This window comes from Scatophagus argus, chromosome 7, assembly GCF_020382885.2.
Source record: "Scatophagus argus isolate fScaArg1 chromosome 7, fScaArg1.pri, whole genome shotgun sequence".
NCBI classification, from domain to species: Eukaryota; Metazoa; Chordata; class Actinopteri; family Scatophagidae; genus Scatophagus; species Scatophagus argus.
The window spans coordinates 26,694,463-26,714,734 of NC_058499.1; the positions used below are offsets into that span (position 1 = coordinate 26,694,463).

General features: G+C 39.7%; 1 protein-coding gene across 5 annotated transcripts in view; it reads left to right on the top strand.

The window, feature by feature from the left end:
* Positions 1 to 20,272, top strand: part of bcar1 (BCAR1 scaffold protein, Cas family member) — a 96,507-nt gene that overhangs the window by 36,678 nt on the left and 39,557 nt on the right. Inside the window, exons 1-2 of one of the 5 annotated variants that reach the window (XM_046394500.1) lie at positions 17,219 to 17,223; positions 18,542 to 18,543. The exons of 3 other annotated variants lie outside the window; for them this stretch is intronic. Coding sequence is in view for 1 of the 2 variants with exons in the window: in XM_046394496.1 (XP_046250452.1) it covers positions 6,675 to 6,686 (12 nt within the window). In the remaining variant the exon portion in view is untranslated. Of the gene's footprint in view, positions 1 to 6,260; positions 6,687 to 17,218; positions 17,224 to 18,541; positions 18,544 to 20,272 lie in introns of those variants that run through there. One more of the 5 variants, XM_046394496.1, reaches the window with a different exon arrangement.

Sequence of the window (20,272 nt, forward strand, 5' to 3'; positions counted from 1 at the left end):
CAAGACCATCATCATATTCACATTTACTCTACCTGACAACTTTTCTTGCTCAGTGACTGCTTTCTGTTCTGTCTCTCTCCTTCTCTGTGTGTATGTGTGTGTGTGTGTGTGTGTGAGATGCAATTACCATTTGTAGGTCAGTGTGACAGAGGCTGTTGTTGGGTGTGTAGCACTCAGTACCTAGGTCATAGAGATTGACGTGTATGTGTAGGTGTGTAGAATTTTGTGCTGGATCGTTGGCACTGGTGCTGATCAGCATCAGACACAATATATTATCTATCTATTTCCTATTGTTTGCTTATTAAACACATAATAACCTTTTTGCTGCTTTTTTTTAGTACAGTAGATTTTCATGGGAGCAGCATATTATCAATACATAAACTTAAATGTTCAAAAATGTTCATTTCTTTTTCTCCTAATTTAGTATCAGTGCAGTCATTTAAATTTAAGTTAGATTTAAATAAGGATTAATTATTATGATATATCAAATTTAACATGTTGTATGTAAAATATTGTGAAACTTGGGTATTCATCAATTAAAAAATCCATAAGCCACACGCCTGTTTGAAGAGGCCAGAACCAAGATGGCAGCATCAGAGACACATCTCATAATACGGATGTGACATTTATACTGTATATTTAGAAGGCATAAAGTTGAGCTTTTCTAATTTTTCCCCCCTGTGGTGTCAGTGAGTGCCATTAAAATCTCTGTGGCTGAGTGGCAGAACTTGTTACATCCAGTCATGTTTAGATTTTCTTTTTTTGGTTTATTTTGGTATTTCCTTAGCCTGTCTTGTTTTTTACTCCCACTTCCTCTTTTTGTTTATTTTCCAGTCACTTTTGACTTTTGACACTTTGTGTAACAATCAAAAGTGTACCTACAACATCCACTGAGGTTCTTTTCAAAGAGGAGTAGAGCAAACAGAGGATAGACAGTACTGAGCTGGACCACTATGTAAACTATGTAAACAAACTACTTGTATTGACTTTTTGTGTGGTGCTGTTTAGCATCTGGTCCCTGGAGGAACATTGTCTCATTTCACAGTGTACTGTACTAACTACATATAGCTGAAATGACAATCTCTCTAGCATTCCTGACTGCTACCTCAACCTTAAGGAGGTGTTTAATAAGGTTCAGGCTACCTCCCTGCCTCCTTATTGGACGCATGACTGTGGAATTTGCCTCCACCCTGGGGTCAACTTTAGTCCCTGTCTGCTCCTGAGAGGGAATCGATGCATGAATATACTGATGACTCTTGTGTCGCTGGTATCACTCACCTCTCCTCATCTCCAGCAGGTGCTGGGTTCTTCTTTGTTGCCAAGACTTCTTGCCTATGCATTGTTTACATGGGTTTGAATGATATCCCTATCAAGAACAGGTGCCTCTCCCTCCTATTTCGTGGGCTTTTAAACTTTTGAAAGATACTCTGATTTTTATGAAACAGGGTCTCAGAAATGCATGCCACTTGCAGAGCAGGTCAGGGAGGGGGTGAGTGGAAAACTGCATTAATAACACCAGTGGACACTATTGGAGTAAAGTTGATGCCATTTGGGCTTTGGGATATGTTCATTTTTGTCATGGGATAATAATTCTCATGGTCAGCAATGGAGAAGGAGTTGGGGAAATATGCAGTGGTCTGTGCACTGTGTGCTCACAACAAGGTGTCTTGTTGTCCTCCTCCGAACATCTCAACCAGGAATAGGACACTGGATTACACTGTCTGGTGGCCCAAGATGCTGCCAACTGAAGTAAGCACATCTGGGTTGAATATGTTCACAATACCTTGCCTTGCTCTGCTTCTGGTCTCTTCCCTTTCCAGTGCACCTATGGCTACCAACTGCTATTGTTTGATGTAGTGGAACAGGCCCTCATATGTTGCTATCATCAGGTTTGGAATAGAGCACAACAGCTACTCATAAATTACAAGAGGAAGGCAGATTGTTACTGGTCAGCTGCTCCCTCATATCAATTTGGACAGAGGGTCTTTTGGATTAGATAACATTGTCAGTTTTATCTGTTTGTGACAGAGGTGTATTTTAATTTTTTAATTTAATGCATGATCAGATTGAGGTTAACCTGCATGTCTGACATGGGTTTTAATTAGAATATTGTATAATACTCTTAATACAATTAAAATGACATTTAATTGTAATGTTAAAACTAAATATTTTCATTGATTCTCCATTTAAACTTGCCTATTCCTGTTGAAATTTGGGTTTCAACAGTATATAGTGGTATGACAGTTGACAGTTATCATACCATGCTCATTAGGTTATATATAGGATTGCACTGTAGCATATTGGTGTTATTAAAAAATATAGGATATAATATTTTGTGACATTTGTTCATTATAGTTTATTAGAACTTATTTTCATACTTTTATCTGTCCTCCCTATCAGTAATAATATAAGAGCTGTCTCATTAAACATAATGAGACAACATAATAATAACATAATAATGAAAATCTTAGACCTGTATAGAATCTTACAGGAAGTAAAGGTAAATGTGGACAGTAGCAAAAAGGAATGGGAAACAGAATAGGCAGTAACACATTTGGAAGAAGACTGGGAAACGTGAAAGAATTTTCAGGACAACACAATCAAAATATTGGAAGGAAATTGTTTAGAAAGTTATCAGTTCTTCTTCTTACACCAAAAATCTTAAAATGTGAAGACGTTACCAAGCAGTTACAACTGGCCAATATTAATTAACATGCCATTAGAAATAAAAGGAAACAGAGAAATATTTTTTCTTTTCTTTTCTCTTTTATTTCTTTGTCACTGTCCATAAATAATGTATTGTGGCAGGAGGAATGCAACTGCAAGTGAAAAATCTGACAACTTGCAATGTAAAAATCTGCAATAAAGTATTAAAAACAAATAGGAGCAGTCAAAGAGATTAGAAAGAAACATCCAGGTTTGTCAAACTAACTAGATTACTAGAGTACTTAGGTTAATTGGCTGCTCTACATTGCCCCTAGATGTAAATGTGAGTGTGTGGTTGTCTGTTCTTGTGTGTCAGCCCTGCGATTAACTGGCGACCAGTCCAGGGTGTACACCGCCTCTTGCCCGTAGTCAGCTGGGATAGACTCCAAATAAGACTCTCCAAAATAACCTATGTGGGATGGTTTTTACATTCTAAAAATCGATAATCAAATGAGTAGATTCTTGAAAGAAAATCTTGTTCTCATATGAAGTTTTGTGTGAGATATCCAAAAAGTAATTTCATGTCTTTCTGAGTAACACCCTCAAGAAGATCATGCGCTATATTGAATAAATAGCTACTGTATACATGAAAATATTTTAGTCTATTAAGTGTAGATTTTTTTTTTTACTTTATTTTATTATTTATTTACCATACTGTGACTTCAATTTTGGGTTTTCCTGGAGAGATTGACAATGCATTTCAAAGATTTATTTTCCACAAAGGATCACTTTAGCATCATCCTCACTGTATACTGTTTGAGAATCAATCCTTTCAATCCTGAATGATTCATTAAAACCAAGAATTGTTTGCAATTGAGGTTGTGTGAGATTCTCTGCAGTGACCTGTGCAGTGGCGGTCAAGTCTAAATGGCGCCCTGGGCTAAAACCTGACCCTTCTGGTGACAACATCTCTCATTCCGAGGAAAAAAGGAAATCTGATGCCACCTAACTTGGCCCTCTGCGTACCAACTCTGTCCTTATGCTCTCTGTCAGAGGTGATGGCCAGTCTGCAGGGTCTGTTGAAAGAGGCTCTTCCCCAGTGGCAGTTGAACTTTGTTGTTGTTGTGGGGCAGTCGTGGATCAGTGGTTAGGGTATCGGACCCGTAACGGGTGGGTCGCTGGTTCGATTCCCCGTACCGGTGTCCATGGCTGAGGTACCCTTGAGCAAGGTACCTAATCCCCACTGCTCCCCGGGCACTGCACGCGATCGCCCACTGCCCTGGGTTTGTTGTGTGTGTGTGCACGTCACTTGGGTGGGTTAAATGCAGAGCACGAATTTCATTGGAGTGAGTTCCCTCCAACAACAAACAAAATATGTCACTTTCTTTCTTTCCTTCTTTCTTGTTGGAGTTCAGGCATTTCTGTAGAACAGCACATTTGATTTGGCACATTATTCAAAGCACACAGCAGTGGAACAAAACATGGTTTTAAGAAATAGCAAAACTGGATTAATCACAACTAACAGGAAAAAACGTGTACAGGCACGTAAAATTCACAGATAAAACACACTGCTACTTCTGTCTTCACACACAAACACACACACAAATGAGAGCAAAATACCGCCCTCCTATAGGCTCCTGCTGGGAAGAAGCAGCAGCAAACTCCTCGTGGCCTTCCTGAGACATGGCAGGAGATGCCATAGAAGCCATAGCAGCCAGGTGGATGGGATCTCCTGATCCTCTGCTGCTGGAGACTCATCCTGGGCAGGAGGCGCTCCGAAATATTTTAGCGGTGCCCCTGGAAAAGTGCATCAATGTAAACATGCATGAACGGCACACTTAAAAACATTAGCTATCACTTAATGTTATTACGGCTATTACATGCTATTAACCTCCAGATTAACCAACGGGGAGAAATGCTTTATTGACTAAATACTATTAACGTTATACTGAGACAGAAAATAATGGGCGAAATGTGGGCAATGTCTGTCTGTCTAGCGACGGCCAAATACAGTACGCAGCGATAACCAAATGGTCACAAAGCAGTGACAGCAAAGGTGCTGATGGCTTAAGTGTAGACACAGTTATTGGTATGTATGTATGTATGTTAACTCAGATAATGTTCAGGTAAACTATAACTAGCACACAAAACAGCAAACAAGCTAATGACCGCTAAACGATTAACGTTAGCCCCTTTTCATAACGTAATTACAGTTGTACGCAACAGAGGGAACATTATCTACATACCCGTCTGTGGACCGTTTCTCCTCTTCTTCTTTCCTTTTCTTTCTGAAATAAGCAACTGATAGCTTTGACCTTTTTCTATCTAATATGTTTATTACCTGAATCGGAGTCGCCTCGCCTCAGGTTACGCTAATGCCAATGATCTCTGACGTGACGGACAGCAGGGGTCAAGACTAAACCAATACATTGGTGGTGTACAGATAGTCTCGTTTTTGAATAGTAAGGCTGTATTATTGGCCTTCGCACAACCCACAGACGAAAAACAAGAGTGTATGGAATTTGAAATAGATCTACAGTAGGCAACTATCTAGTGTTATGAATGAAATTTACTTTGAGTGCTTTTTGATTCCATAACTGTGGAACAATTAGGAGGATCCCCGTTCTCCCTCCTCCTTAATCCAGTGGTTTGACCTCGGTGTTGCAGTAGCTGCAGCGGCGCTCTCGCAGGGGCGTAATTACAACGCCAGGGGGCGCCAATTATTAATTAATTATTTATGGGGGTTTTTTTCGGTGGGTGGGGCGGAGGTCCTCACATGCCGCCCCTGGCAAGGTGCCGCCCTGGGCGGCCGCCCAATTCACCCATATGAGAAACCGCTACTGGACCTGTGCAATAGTGCCATATATCTGCTCATCACAAAATGGAAGACTTGTTGTCCTTAGCTTTTCAGGTTTTTTTTAAATATCATTTATTGATGAATCAGAATATTTTGTTGATCCCTGGGGAAAATTGGGTTTGTTATAGTCGCTACAATCAAGATTAGAAATCTACAGGCCAAAGAATTATAATAAAATATATAGAGAGTAAAAAAATAAACATAAATAAATATAAAAGTATGTTTGCAAAACAGTGCAGCAAATACAGTGAATAGAATAACCTCCTGTGGCACTCTGTGGACCAACATGGTGAAATCAGGTCTGTGACTGAAGGAGCTCCTGTTCTTAAGCAGGACACTGTGGAATGGGTGGGAGACATTGTCTAAGATAGCATGTAACTTAGATAGCGCACTCCTTTCTCCTTTCTTGAAACATCACTGAATCAGAAGAACTGGGTGTTTGTGAGCTGAGCTAACACCATTGTCATCAACTCTGTCAAATAACTACAACACTCAACATTTGACTCTGAATAAGTAAGAAGAAGTAAGTAGCTCTTTGGGAGTCAAAACTTTTTTTAAATTTCAAAACTTCAGTTTTTGTTGTGTAAGTTATAACAGCAATATTTGTTTAAGTGTACCAATTAAACATAGGTCACATTTTACTTTTCTTATGAGGTCATGTTGCTTCAGTGTGGTATGAGACTGTGTCAGCAGCACTCCAAAGCACTGACAGTTTCTGACAGCAAGGGGGAGTGAGAGGAGAGGGGGCAGGGTGGCCAGAATAGGAATATCAGGATCCAACAGGAAGTGACGTGTCAGGTTACAAAGGCCTCCCTCTTTTCCTGAGGCAACAGAGAGAGGGAGATGAAAAGGGAGTAAGGGGGGTAGAAGTAAATGGGCCAAGCAGCAGTCTCATTCTTGCTGTGTGAGATCACAAAGTGGCAGAATGTGTTGGGATCTGCTTGTGTACTGAAAACAAGACTGAACAAGACAGAAGGAAAGACAAGGGAGGAAGAACAGAAGAACACAAGACAGAAGGAAGAAAGGAGAGTGGAGGAGGAGCTCTGGAGGAGTTTTAGGATCTTTGGAATCTACTCTCCGCAAAGGATCTAGTTGGCAAAGTGTGTCACAGGGGCTGAGCTACAGCCCTGCCCTGGAATTAGCAAAGCCACCTCACCAAAGCAGGGACAAAATGAACTATCTGGTGAGTGCATGTGTGTGTCTGAGAGAGAGTGATTTGATTGTGTGCATGCAAAATCACTTACGTTTCTCTTTTTTAAAATTTTGTGCCTGTATTTTTGGTGTTTCTTTAATCGCTCACCCCCTTTGATTCTGTATGTGTTTTATCAGGACCTGCGACACTGTTTTGTTTTTTTGTTTTTTGGTGGGGGGGTAAAAAGGAAAAAACATGAAGGGGAGGAGAGGGAAACTGTAGTTAGCTCAGTTCACTGCAAATTCCTACCTTTTGTTGGTTCACAGCAGGGCCTATGTGTGTGAGTGTTTGGGTTTAAAATAAGTGTGTGTAAAGCACGCACTGGTTGATGAGACGCCGTACTGTAAAGGAATGTGCAATGACATAGTTGCCATTTTTCTTACAGTGTAAAAACATAAAAATACTGGTTATCTGTTGTCTTGTTTTGTATAGGAAAAGTTTGAAAGTGTGACAAGAACAGAATGGGATGGAATCTGGATGCTATAAGAAATAAGTACAATCAAAAATAAGTTGTAAGAAGACAAAATGAAGCAGATTTGTGACATTTCTAGGTTACATATCTAAACAGTTTAATGAGAATGTAGTCAGTTGATGCCTGTAATCCTCTTCAGAATTTTCTCGCTCAATCCGGGAGATACTGCACATTTTCTTGTTTGAATGCAGTGCTACACTGAATCAGAAATGCTTTACCCATTTTATCTCACAAAGAATGAAATAAGAATGAAGTAAAGACAGCTGTAGTGTGTGTTTGTGATGACAGAGAAGAAATTATGGAAAAATGGAAAGTTTATGGCCAGAAGAGAAAAAGGCCATCGATGAGCTGAAAGACAAGAATTCAGTTCAGTTCAATTCAACTACAGCCGAGCAAGAAGGAAAGCCAAGATTTTATGTGCACATTCTGAATATGACATTTATTTAGTAAACCAGAGAGAGACAGAGGGGCCTGGTTTACTGGGGAAGAGAATAATGGTTTTCTGAGAAGAGAAAAGTAGTTAGAAGGAAGAAATGGAATGAGGAAACAAGGAAAGATATAAACAGACAAACTGGCAGCAACAATCTTTCCTCTATTGTCTGAAATGTTTTCCTGTGCCAGTGTTGGCTCATGTGTGCGTGTGTTTTAAAAACACAGTCAGGAATCAGACAGACAGTAAAATACTTGTCATCATAAGTGTTACTATTTGTGTAACCAGTAGTTACACATCACTAATTAGAACTAATATGAAATAACATTCCACTGTTTTGAAACTCAGAGGCAGCCATGCTGTGTCTGCATGCTGTGTCAGGTTATTGTCAGTCTTTATTTCAATATAATATGCATTTATGACTTTTGGTGGATAATATGGTGTATATATATCATGATTATTACTATACAAGAAAGCAAACAAAAAATTATCTTTTTCAACACATGTATATGACTTCTCATTAATTAAGGAACCAGAAGGCCAGAAATCTGTTTACCTCTTTTTATTTATTACATTAAACAATCAACTGCAACACATTTTAAAACTAGAGATGGTGAATATGATTTGACTGGGTCTTTTTATGACAGATTGAACTGATGTTGCCAGCCAGCAAATAAAATCATATAGTTTGTGATATGTGACATGTCAAGACTGAAGTCTTCAGATCCACTCACTCCCAGTTGTTCTCAATGCATATTTATGAATGACATCTGTGACCTATCATGTCACTTGTGTGTCACCTTAAAGGAGACAGGCTGCGAAATATACAACTTTATTTGGAGCTTTCTTTGTTTTATAAAGATCAATCATTTCCAGTTCACCGTGTTGGCTCTACAGTCATACATGCTTCTCCATCCAGGGTCTTACCCAAAAATTTTTCCCTCTTTTTTTTCTCTTTTTCAACACAAATGTCACTATAAATAGTGCAAACTGCTTGTTGGTGTCTATGTTTGTTTTGGTACAAGTATATGGCATAACTGGTGTTCTCACTGAATTTGCTGAGTTGTCTCCTGCCACAACTCCTGTTGTTCCTGACCAGCGGGTCAGTGTGTTCTCTGTGCAGTTACTCAGTTGTCAGGTTTATGCTCCTTCCTGACTGTTAAATACTGACTGACTGTCAAAAATCTGAAGGTATGAAGGTAGGTGGAAACAGTGTTTATATATCCTATAACCTGAGCTATTTTGTTTAGTCTTTTTAGGCTCCAAGTATATCCCAAGCTTTGAAGAGGGCCAGGAAAGTTGATTTTAAATAGATGAAGCGGATTCCCTCTGGAGCATGGAGAAGTGTGTGTCAGAGAGAGAATATCAGGTTCACTCATTCATCAAAAGAATCAAAGAAATCAAATTTCCCTGGCTCTAACTTGATCCTAGCTAATTAAAATACATCACTGGTCTGTTTGATTAAATGTTACAAATAGAGCAGTCAAATGACTGCTAACACCTAACTGTGTTGTGAGATGCAACAGGACAATGATGTATCAGTGCAGTACACTCAGAAATACCAGCATACTAACTAAACATGTCTGATGAACCCTCAGTTTGGAAGTGTAAAGGTGGTGCTGTAGTAACGTATGATGATGCAAAGATGAGAAATCTTGCTCTGCGTATGTTACAGAACTACACATAGGGCTGAATATTAATTTGAAGTTTGTTTGAAGAAATACCAGTTCCAAACACTACATTTTCTCTCACACCCCACCCCCTCTGCCTCTCTCCCTTGCTCTCTCTCTCTCTCTCTCTCTCTCTCTCTCTCTCTCTCTCTCTCTCTCTCAACCCAACCGGTCAAGGCAGATGGCCGCCCATCTTGAGCCGGGGTCTGCTCCGAGGTTTCTGCCTTCTAAAAGGCAGTTTTTCCTCGCCACTGTCGCCAAGTGCTTGCTCAAGGGGGAATGTTGGGCTCTCTCTATTTCACAATTTAATTAAAGAGTTTGGTCTAGACCTGCTCTAATTGGAAAGTGTCATGAGATAACTTTTGTTGTGAATTGGCGCTATATAAATAAACTGAATTGAATTGAATTGAATACATTAATACCTTTTTTGAGGAATATACTTTAAAGTTTCTACAATTTTTTTCATTTCATTGTCAGTTGTCAGGATAAGCGGTATAGAAAATGGATGGATGGATGTCAGTTGTCACAGTCTGTCTCTTATCAAACAGAAGGAAGCAGTACATTTGTTGGGAACTATTTTCTGCCGCAGATTAATTCAAAGATTAATTCACATTTGGCACTCTAGTTAGTATTAGTGGCAGCAGGATGGTGTACATATGATAGTTAGTCATATGGTTAAGCATTTACAATCACATCACAAATCCCATATACCGAGCTGACCTTTTGCACCTGTGGTTTTTGTATTTACATACAGATTCTTGTCATATACAGCAGTGTAAAAATAAAGACATGAAGAATAATTTTAGTACTGGAGTAAGAACAGTCAGTGGTCCTCATTGTGTCAGTGCATACCAATGTATTTCTCCAGACTTACTGATTGAGTCATGAAGGCCTCGCTAACAGCAGGAAATCCCCTCTGTCTCCTGCACCAACAATCCCCCTCCACCACCACTTCCACAAAGTGTTCTGCTTCATTACTGTGTCCCGTCTTACAAAGCATATTAAAGGCTGATTGGCAGATGTCAATTTTTTCCTGTCTAGATTCAAATATGAGCTAATTTTTTCTAGTATATTTTTGAAAAGTTCTCACAAGTGTAAATGGTGGAGAAGCATCTGCTTTTTTAAAGAGTTGTTTTCCATTAATATGGACAAACAGGAAGAGCATTCATTTACACTTTTAATTAATTGGTTAATTGGTTTATTTTAAGTGTCCTGCCACCACATGATGCTCACTCCAATTAGCTCACAAGACACTAAGCAGGAACAACCAAAACTGTCACACAACAATTCATGATGTACTGTATACATCCACCCGCCCATCACCCACGCATATCTAGGGGCAAGGTAGAGTTGCCAGTTAATCTAATGTGCTCCAGAGTACATGGAGAAAACATATACAAAGTCGTGCAAATTCCAAACAAGAAGGGCCCAGACCCGGGCTTGAACATGCCACCATGCTGCCCCTTATACAAATTTATTTTATATAAAATATTGTAGCCATGTTTTACTTTATTAAATAGTATACACACTCGGTTCATTGCACCTTACATTCTACTGGCACCTTACATTCTGCTTTATTTTGCACAACATTACACTGTTTATTGTTGTATATACACTTTTTTATATTGCCTTGTATGTTGCATTTTTAACATTTTGTATAGCTTATTTTGTGTATTGCTGCTGCTGCACTGTAATTTCCTAGGCTGGGATCAATAAAGTATATCTATCTATCTATCTATACATTAAAAAATATTGATAGGAAAGCAGATTACAGACACAGAGCAGGGAAATATGCTACAGAGCTTGGTCAGCTCTTAAGTCTCTAGGCCACCAAGATGGCCAACATTTTTTGTTTTTCAGTTGTGAACAGACTCAGAACACTGGTCATTTGAGCTGCAAATCAACTTTCTCTTTAATCAGTAGTGATCCACAGAGCACGGATAAACTGGAGCAAATTAAATGTCTTCACTCATTAACAGGTGATGTTTGATTGTGCTGTCTGTCTGCAATTAGCATGAATACTGTGAGTACACCTTTCAGCTACTGATTTGTGTAAAGTTGGACAAGATTGTCTGGTCTTAGCAAGAGAGCTTCCTGGCTTGAATACGTGCTGGTGTCTTGTGCACATGGGTATATTTCTGCAGTCATAGTTTTTAATTCTTAGAAGTGGGAACATTTTTTTGGTGTGCAACAAAATGGTGTTTGCTGATCTGCGAACTGTTGAAATCTCAAAGGTTTAAGTAAATTATCAAATTAACTTTTTAATTATTTAACATATTCTGCACTAAAAAGTCAAAAACTTACTTCCATGCTAACCTTCTGTATTTTGACAGATTAATAAGGTTGATTTTACCAGAAAAACTTATGACTTAGGTAAGAAATACCAGGGTTTATGTTTTGATTTGTACTTTTTGAAAATTAGCAAAGTGAAATCACAAACGGCAGGTTCAGCAGAGTAATTTTGCTACTGTGTAGGATGAGTCTGGAGAGATATACATGCACTACATGAGAATCATTTCTCAGATACCATGAAACTACTTTCATTTTGTTCATGCAGACACAAATACATGTATATTCAAGGTTTCTTAAATTGTTCAGTTTATGGATGTATTTTCACATTTTTTTCCATGCTTTGGGAACAGACTGCATATCTTAAATTGTGTTTGAACTTGTAAAACATGAATGAAAGGTCAGACTGAAGAGTACACCACTTGTATTTATGTGAGTGATCACAATGTCACAGTTCACCTGTGTGGAGATTTATGGCCCTGTGGTTGTGAAACCATTCAAAATCAGACACCTTTGCTTTGCTTTTTTTTGCAACATTTCTGCACAGATGTAGAATTACAAAATATTGATGCATTTCTTCTTTTTGTGCCACAGTGGTTTTGTGTTTTGAACATTGTATTGCAGTGTAAGGATGAAGGCTTCAGCTCTTCATCATAAGTATGTTTTCATCAAAGAAATAAAGATTGTAATCTCAACTGCTCTCACACATAGTGATCAGAGGGTGTGACAGCAGGTTGTGTAAGTGCAGGTGAGTAAAGCCCTTAAACACAGGTGTGGGCAGCTCATGCATTCACATCATATGTATTGTATTTCACATACTAATGTCTCAAAATGTTGGGTCATCCTTGATTTTCAAAATTGCTAAACCTTTCTCTTGTGAATGGAGACTGATTGAATTGCTGGCTAGCTAAGCAGCAAGAAGCTGAGAAAACAACAATCTAACATTGTAAAAAGCACCCACTTCTTTACAACACTATGAACCAAAGCTAAACTGGTTGATTTTGTTACAGTGCTTATTAATTCTAATCTGGTTCCATACCTCAAATTATTGCACGTCTCAAATAGGTCTGCTGTTGTAGTTGAACACGTCAGTTTATTTATATAGTACCAAATCACAACAACAATTATCTCACGATAGTTTCCTAATAGGTCTAGACCATACTCTTTAGTTTAGTCTTTAATGCAGAGAGACCCAATATTCCCGTATGAACAGGCACTTGGTGACAGTGGCGAGGAAAAACAACCTTTTGGGAGACAGAAATGTCGGAGCAGACCTCAACTCTAAGTGGGCAGCCATCTATCTTGATCAGTTTGGGAATAGCAGGCCAAGGTAATGCCATCCAGGGTAGCTATATCATTATATAATATGTTTCCCAGAGGGCCCAGCACAAGCAGTTGACATCAGAGCTTTGTAGGCAGGCTCAAGATTGGGTAATTCACCTTTATACAAAGACACCTAGCTAGCTACCGAGCTATATCCTTGAAAAATAGTGCTACTAATAAAACAAGCTTCAATGAAATGGTGGCAGCTAGACTTGCTCTGGTCCACTGCTAACAAATGTTAAATCAACATATTTAATTGATAATTGTCAAAAACATTAAATGCATTTTGAAACTCCTACCCCATCTTTCATGTCAAATCAGAAAATGACATCAGCTAGATGGATACATCAGTCACTATTGATTGGTTAGGGAAAAACAACTCCAGCATTCTGTCTCACATTATCATGATTTCAGGCTAAATGAATGATCTGAAACAAACTGATAATTCAGTCAGTATTTAAGGGGCATGTGAATGTTTTTAAGAACTGTAAGCTTTCTTTCATTTTTAAACAAAATGGGGGGAAACAGATAGTATTTAAGTCACATTTACAATGAAGAGCTTTGGACATGGACACAAAAAGAAAGTTACTGGTGTCAGAGGAGTTTCAGTCAAGTCTCATCAGTTTTTTTTCTTTCACTCCTCATTTCTCACAGTTGTTTGCAAGGAGAAGCTGATTTGAACGAGCCAACTGTGTGTGTTGTATGTGTGTGTCTGTTGGCTGTTTATAAGAGCCTAGCAGGGTTGTCTGTCAACAGGTTAAGCAACGCTCAGACCACACCTCTGTGAGTCTATTCTGTGCTTCAGGCTACACAATCCCTGTTGTTGTTTCTTTTGTTAGTCATAACCTGAAGACAGCATTTCTTTAGCTTCGATCGTCACTTGTTAAAGCAGCAGCACTTAGCTGCCGCTGTTTGGAAAATCCACTTTTTTAATACCAACAATATTTAATTATAATTCACAGCACTCCAGTATTTTCCTTGAAATATGAGAATCTGAATTGGGTGCCTGATTGCTTGTGTGTGTGTGTGGGTAGGGTGGGTGCAAGAAGAGTTGTGTGTTTGTATGTAGAGCCTGTGGAATGCTGTAGTAAGTGTGTGTGTGTATAAAAGAGAGAAAGAGGCAGGCCTAGGCATGCTTTAGCAGAAACAGGCACACCTCACCTCTGCTATGATACAGCAGGTTATCCACGGGTCTTAGAGTCCTAGAAAATTCTGGAAAATCAATTACAACCAGTTAAGTTGCTTTATAGAGGATCCGCATCTTCACATGGCATGTCCTTGGAGTTAGTTGAGTTCTAAACATAGGGGGACTTGATGACCCTGACTCCTTTTTTCTTTAATTTTTCTAATGGCTTCCATAATCCAGCACTTTAGACAAATTACACTCTTATGGCTTTTTCCTGTTCCTCTTTAAAAGTGTCTTGAATGTATTAACAAGTACAGATAACCTGTGATGAAACATTTTACTGAAGAGAATAAGGTCAGATTGAAAATTATTTTTAGCTTTGGATTGAAAAATTTGATTAATAATTCTGAGTCCTCTTACGTCCTATCAGTAAGACAGAATTTAAAATGCGAAGAAACAAAACCAGAACATGCAATAAAGTCTGCACACACATGCCCATGCTCCTCTGATGTGGAGTCTTGTTTAGCGTGTCATGTCAAGTCCCACTAGAGGGATCTTGTGCACTTTGCTGTCCTCTGTCTTGTGTGTTTTTACCTTGTACTTTATTGCTAATATGTGTGATTGGTGTCATCTATTACAGTAACGACACAGGTTATGTTTTGCTCACATTGCATTTTACAAAGGAATATCAGAATAGGTTTTTTGCTGCATGAGAATTAATCTGTTGAGTTGCTCTTGATCACACATACAGTATACAAATGTGTTTACAGTGTGGTACAGTCGTGCTGAAAAGTCATTGAATGGCTAACATTTCGGTTACGACATGACTTCAGTATCTGAACATGAATGATTTGAGGCTGAGTGATGCTTTTAGCAGTTCTTGTTCTTGCTGGGGCAACAATGTCAAAGATGATCCACAACAAAAGATGACCCACTACCATCTATATCTGTACATACAACATGAAATGTTTTCCCCTCCCTGTTTCCTAAGTGGTCATGGCCAACTCTCACCCCATCCTTATTGAACATGTTTAACATCAACACATTATTATTACTTGTCCATGTAAAAACAGTACTACACTAGATACAGTAACAATGTATTCAACCAAGATTGCGGAGCTTCTGTAGCACGTAGCGGCCTCTCCGGATCTACTGTAGTGCTATTTCAAAAACCTTAGCTGGCCGGCTCTCCCATCTCATGAACAGACGAGCCCTGGAAAATAAACTGCACTACATCTGACTTCAAAGAGCCACCAGAATGCTGAGACTTTTGTGTTTTCATTTTCACCAAGACGTGGATCAGCGACAGAGTTCTGGATAGCCCTGGAGCTAGCCCTGTTCCATGCTGACAGAGACACAACTCTGAGCAGTAAGACTTATGGCGGTGGTGTGTGTATCTACATCAACACAGAAGGGTGCAGGAACTCTGTCTTAGTTTCCACACATTGTTCTTTGACAGTACAATTCTTAATTGTCAGATGTAGGCCATTTTATTTGCTACAGGAATTCACCACTGTGCTCATTGACACATTGTATATTCCTCCTGGCACTAATGCTAAAGAAGCACTAACTGGGTTGTTGTGGTAAAAAGGGTCATTTGAATGAGACTGGGCTGTGAATCTCCTGGGCAGAGATGCCAGGAGGGTCCTGTAAGTGGGGGACAGGTTGTGGCGGAGCCCATCTCCTCTGTTGGGTGAAGGCTCTTCCAGGTAAACAAAAATGGCTTCTTTTACTCCTCTTTCAAACCATCTGTCTTCCCTGGCTAAAGGTGCTTTGAGGTGGAGGAGTCCTATCCGGAAGTGTTGGCTCTCCTGTGTTGTGCCATACATCTGTGGAGTGGTTGTTTGGTTTCCCCAATGTATAAGTCAGTGCATTCCTCACTGCACTGAACTGCATATACCACATTATCTAGTTTTTGTCTGGGAGTTTTGTCCTTAGGGTGAACCAGTTTCTGTCTTAAAGTGTTGCTGGTTTTGTAATGTACCAGGATCTGGTGTTTATTAAAAATCCTCCTGAGTTTCTCTAATACTCCTGCATTGCAGGGCTGGTTCTAGACAGGCATATATGAGGGGGCAGTCCGAAATGTGAAGGGGGCATCATGCGTACACATCAAGCTCCAGCACTTGTTTTTCCTGTGCTGATAATAACAGTGTTTACTTCATTGAATTGGGTTAGGTAGCTGAGCAGGCTGCTTTGGGCCAGCACTTGTTGGGGAAGGTACAGGAGAAGCAGTGCTTGCTGATGCTAAAGTAGTAGTTATGCTAGCTGCTGTCTCTCATGTACTAGCAGCAGCATCATTGCTACTAATACAGGCAGGAGCAGCACTGCACTTATTAAAAGCTCTGCAAAACGGATGCATTACACAGCATAAACTTTCTCTTTGTGAGCTGCTGGAAGCTGGAGTGGAAAAAAAGTAAGCTGGCTTTGTAAAAACCGCTGTGATTATTTGAAACAAAACAAAACAAAACAATCTGGGTAGAAAATTCTGATGTCCGAGGTGAATGTGTTTCATTGCACAACCTGGGAAAACGTAAGTTGATGTTTGTTTGGATGTCTTTCAAGCATTTAAAAATACTTCTGGGGAAGTACATCAGCGATAGAGGAAAAGAGAAACGTCATATTCTGAGTGTAACTGAACACAGCAAGTTTGTCTGCTCATAATTTTGTCAACTTGTAATATATTAATTTTGTGAGTATATTAAAATGTGATTTTTTCATCTTCTAAAATTTTGATTTGAGGGGGCAAGACATTTATTTATCTCTTGCCCCTGCATAGGGCTGGCCTCGCTGCAATGTATGAAATAGTGATGTACTTCCTCCTTGTTCTCCTTCTGTGTGTCCTTCTCTGTTGTCCTCTTTCTGTGAAGGAAATGCCTTTCATGAAGGCCCAGTTCAGTTAGCCACATGTAAGTGCTTTCTTGATGTAGTTCTGTTCCTTCAGGATCCCAAGGATTACAGCCCTTTTGTTTAGGCATTCAGTTTCCACAGAGGTTAAATACTCTGCACTCCTCACTAAAATTTAGAACTGAAGAAGCTTCTTGGATGAGAGGCAAAATGTCTTCAAGAGCCCTAACAAGTCCAGATGCCCTAAGAATATACTAGACACAACAAGGAATCCAGGAATACAATAGGAAGATGCCCCCAGAGATGAACTGCTAAATACATACCTCAGGCAGCAAAAAACCCAGCAATGATCAGGAGTAAGAGAATGAACTATCGTGAAGGGACAAGCCTTTGCATGGCATGTACCACTGACAGATAGAAGAAGATAGATAGAAGACAGAAGACAAGACAGGACAACTTTATTTGTATAGCCCATTTTTACAAGCAGTTTGTCTGAAAGGGCTTTACATAACATCATAGCAACATCCTCTGCCCTTTGAGCCTCACACTAAGGAAAAACTCCCAGAAAAAACCTTTAAGGTTTTTTTAAGGAAAAAATGGGAGAAACCTCAGGGTGAGCAACAGAGGAGGGATCCCTCACCCAGGATGGGCAGACGCGCAATGGATGTTGTGCAGGCAAGAAAGCAGTTAACAACATGCAATATGGGAAAGATGGGAAATGTTCAGTTGTGAGAGTTGATGGAGGCAGGGAAGGAGGTGATGCAAGTGGAGGTTGGTGCTGGTGGATGAAGCTCTGGAGAAATCTGTAAAGACACAGAGAGAGTGAAAGACACCAAGGCCAGACTACACAGTATAACAGATAAAGACGGAACAGCAAATGTGTAGAAGGAGAGGTATCCTGATGAGTCCCTCAGCAGTCTAGGCCTATGGCAGCATAGCTATAAAATGGTTCAGTTACCTGAGCCAGCCCTACCTATAAGCTCTATCATGGAGGAATGTTTTTAGCCTAGGCTCAAAAGTGGAGTGCCTCTCTGACCTATGGAAAGAGTTGGTTCCACAGTTGTGGAGCACGGTAGCTGAAAATTCTACCTCTCAATCTGTTTTTAGATATAGTGGCTGATAACAAGAAATCCTACCAATGACTAGAGAAAGGCTGGATTGAAGGACAGCATTGACACACTAATCATGGCAGCACAAAAAACGTCAGACTTTATTTTGTCAGTATATATTTTTTACATACACTAAAATTCTTTCTCTGCATTTAACCCATCACTGATTGAAACACACACACATGCAACATGCAGTGAATCGCACACACAGGAGCAGTGTGCTGCCATGTAAGGCTCCTGGGGAGCAACTGGGGGGACAAGGGCCTAAGGGGACATCAGCTGACTAATAGAGGAGGGGAGTATTGATCAATCACTCCACCACATCCAAATTTTTCCTGCCAGTCCGGGGTGGAACTGAACCAGCAACCCTCCGGTCACAAGCCGCTTCTCAAATCTCCAGACCACGGCTGCCCCACAAGAACAGGTACTCAGCACAAGATCAATACAGGCTGGGGAACACGCCTCCCAAGGTGGGTGAAAATGACCAAGAAAAGATCCTGTGGAACTTCCAGATCCAGACTGACAAAATGGATATAGCAGACCGTGACCACCGTGGTGATCGACAAACAACAGAAGAAGGCAGTGGTGATAGATGTAGTGATCCCAAGCAACGGCAACATCAAGCTGGTTAAACTGAAGTCGACTTGCCCCAGGAGCTTAAGCTCTAGTCTAATTCTGTCCTCCCAGGGAGGAGTTGAAAAGCTGTATGGAATGAAAGAAGATGTGTAAAAAGATGTGTAAAGCTGAAAATAGAGAAATCAATTCAAGTTATCTGAGTATTATACAGGGCATTTCAAAACTGAGAAAATAGATTGCAATTTAGGTCTCGGACTGTGATTACAATTAAACAGACAGTGAAATTATTTTCTGGCCAGGTCACTCACTCCTAATCCAAACCCAGTTTTCATAAATTAAGAAAATCTTTGTGACAGTAAGTAAGTTACAAAGTAAATGCAGGATAATACTAAAACAAAAGTCAGTTTGTAAGTCACAGTAAAAGCCTAATTCAAATAAGAATTAATAAATAAAGATGAACCACAGTGCACTATAATTCTCCAAAAATGAAAACTGAATGACTTTGGATCACATATATTGCGTAGAATAAAAGTACAATTACCACCTCATGGTTTTATGCCTCCATGCACTAGTTTCAATTTTTCAATTCAATTCAGTTTATTTATATAGCGCCAATTCACAACAAAAGTTATCTCATGACACTTTCCAATTAGAGCAGGTCTAGACCAAACTCTTTAATTAAATTGTGAAATAGAGAGAGCCCAACATTCCCCCTTGAGCAAGCACTTGGCGACAGTGGCGTGGAAAAACTGCCTTTTAGAAGGCAGAAACCTCGGAGCAGACCCCGGCTCAAGATGGGCGGCCATCTGCCTTGACCGGTTGGGTTGAGAGAGAGAGAGAGAGAGAGCAAGGGAGAGAGGCAGAGGGGGTGGGGTGTTAGAGAAGGAGCACACAAGCAGAGATGCATAGCAGCAGTAATAATACCAGAAGTATCGAAATGTAGATAATGATAATGACAATGAAGTATACAGAAGGTATTATGGTGATTTTGATAACAATGGTTGTAACAATAATGGTAGTAGCTGTACTGAGTCTTAACAGATTTAAATCAGATTAGGACTAAACAGTAGTGAGGTTGTAGTTTGCATCGTTGTCTGTCCAGACTTTCCAGACACCAATTAACCATGACATTAAGACCACTGACAGAGGAAGTGGATAATATTGATTATCTTGTCATTGTGTCACCTGGCAATTGGAGGGATATTGGGTGATGTGTTAGAAGCAGAAAAAATGTGCAAGCTTAAGGATTTGAGCGACTTTGTCAAGGGCCAAAATGTGGTGCCTAAACGACTGGAACAGAGCATTTCCAAAACTGCGGCACTTGTGTTACCAGTCACTAGCACTGGTCAGGACCTACCAAAATTGAGCTAAGGAAGGAAAACCGCCGAACCAGTGTCAGGTTCATTTGTGACCAAGGCTCAGGAATGCACAAGAAAAAGTCAATGCTGGTTCCAACAGAAACAATTTTGTTATTATGCTTTAACAAAGTTCCTGTTGTTTAATTCATTATAGATTACCAGAGCATGCCTGGAGTTCAATTTATGATTTATTAGTAGTTGAAGTTGCAGTTAAAAAGTTAGACAAAAATCTATTTCCAGAAATCATTCAGCCCAATTCAGTACCTACTACTCGAAGATACTGCAAAAAATCAGTGAGAGAAAGAAAGATCATATGTGTTATTCTCATTTTTAAACTGAACAATATCAATCCAAAACTTTCAAAGTAGATTAGACAAGTG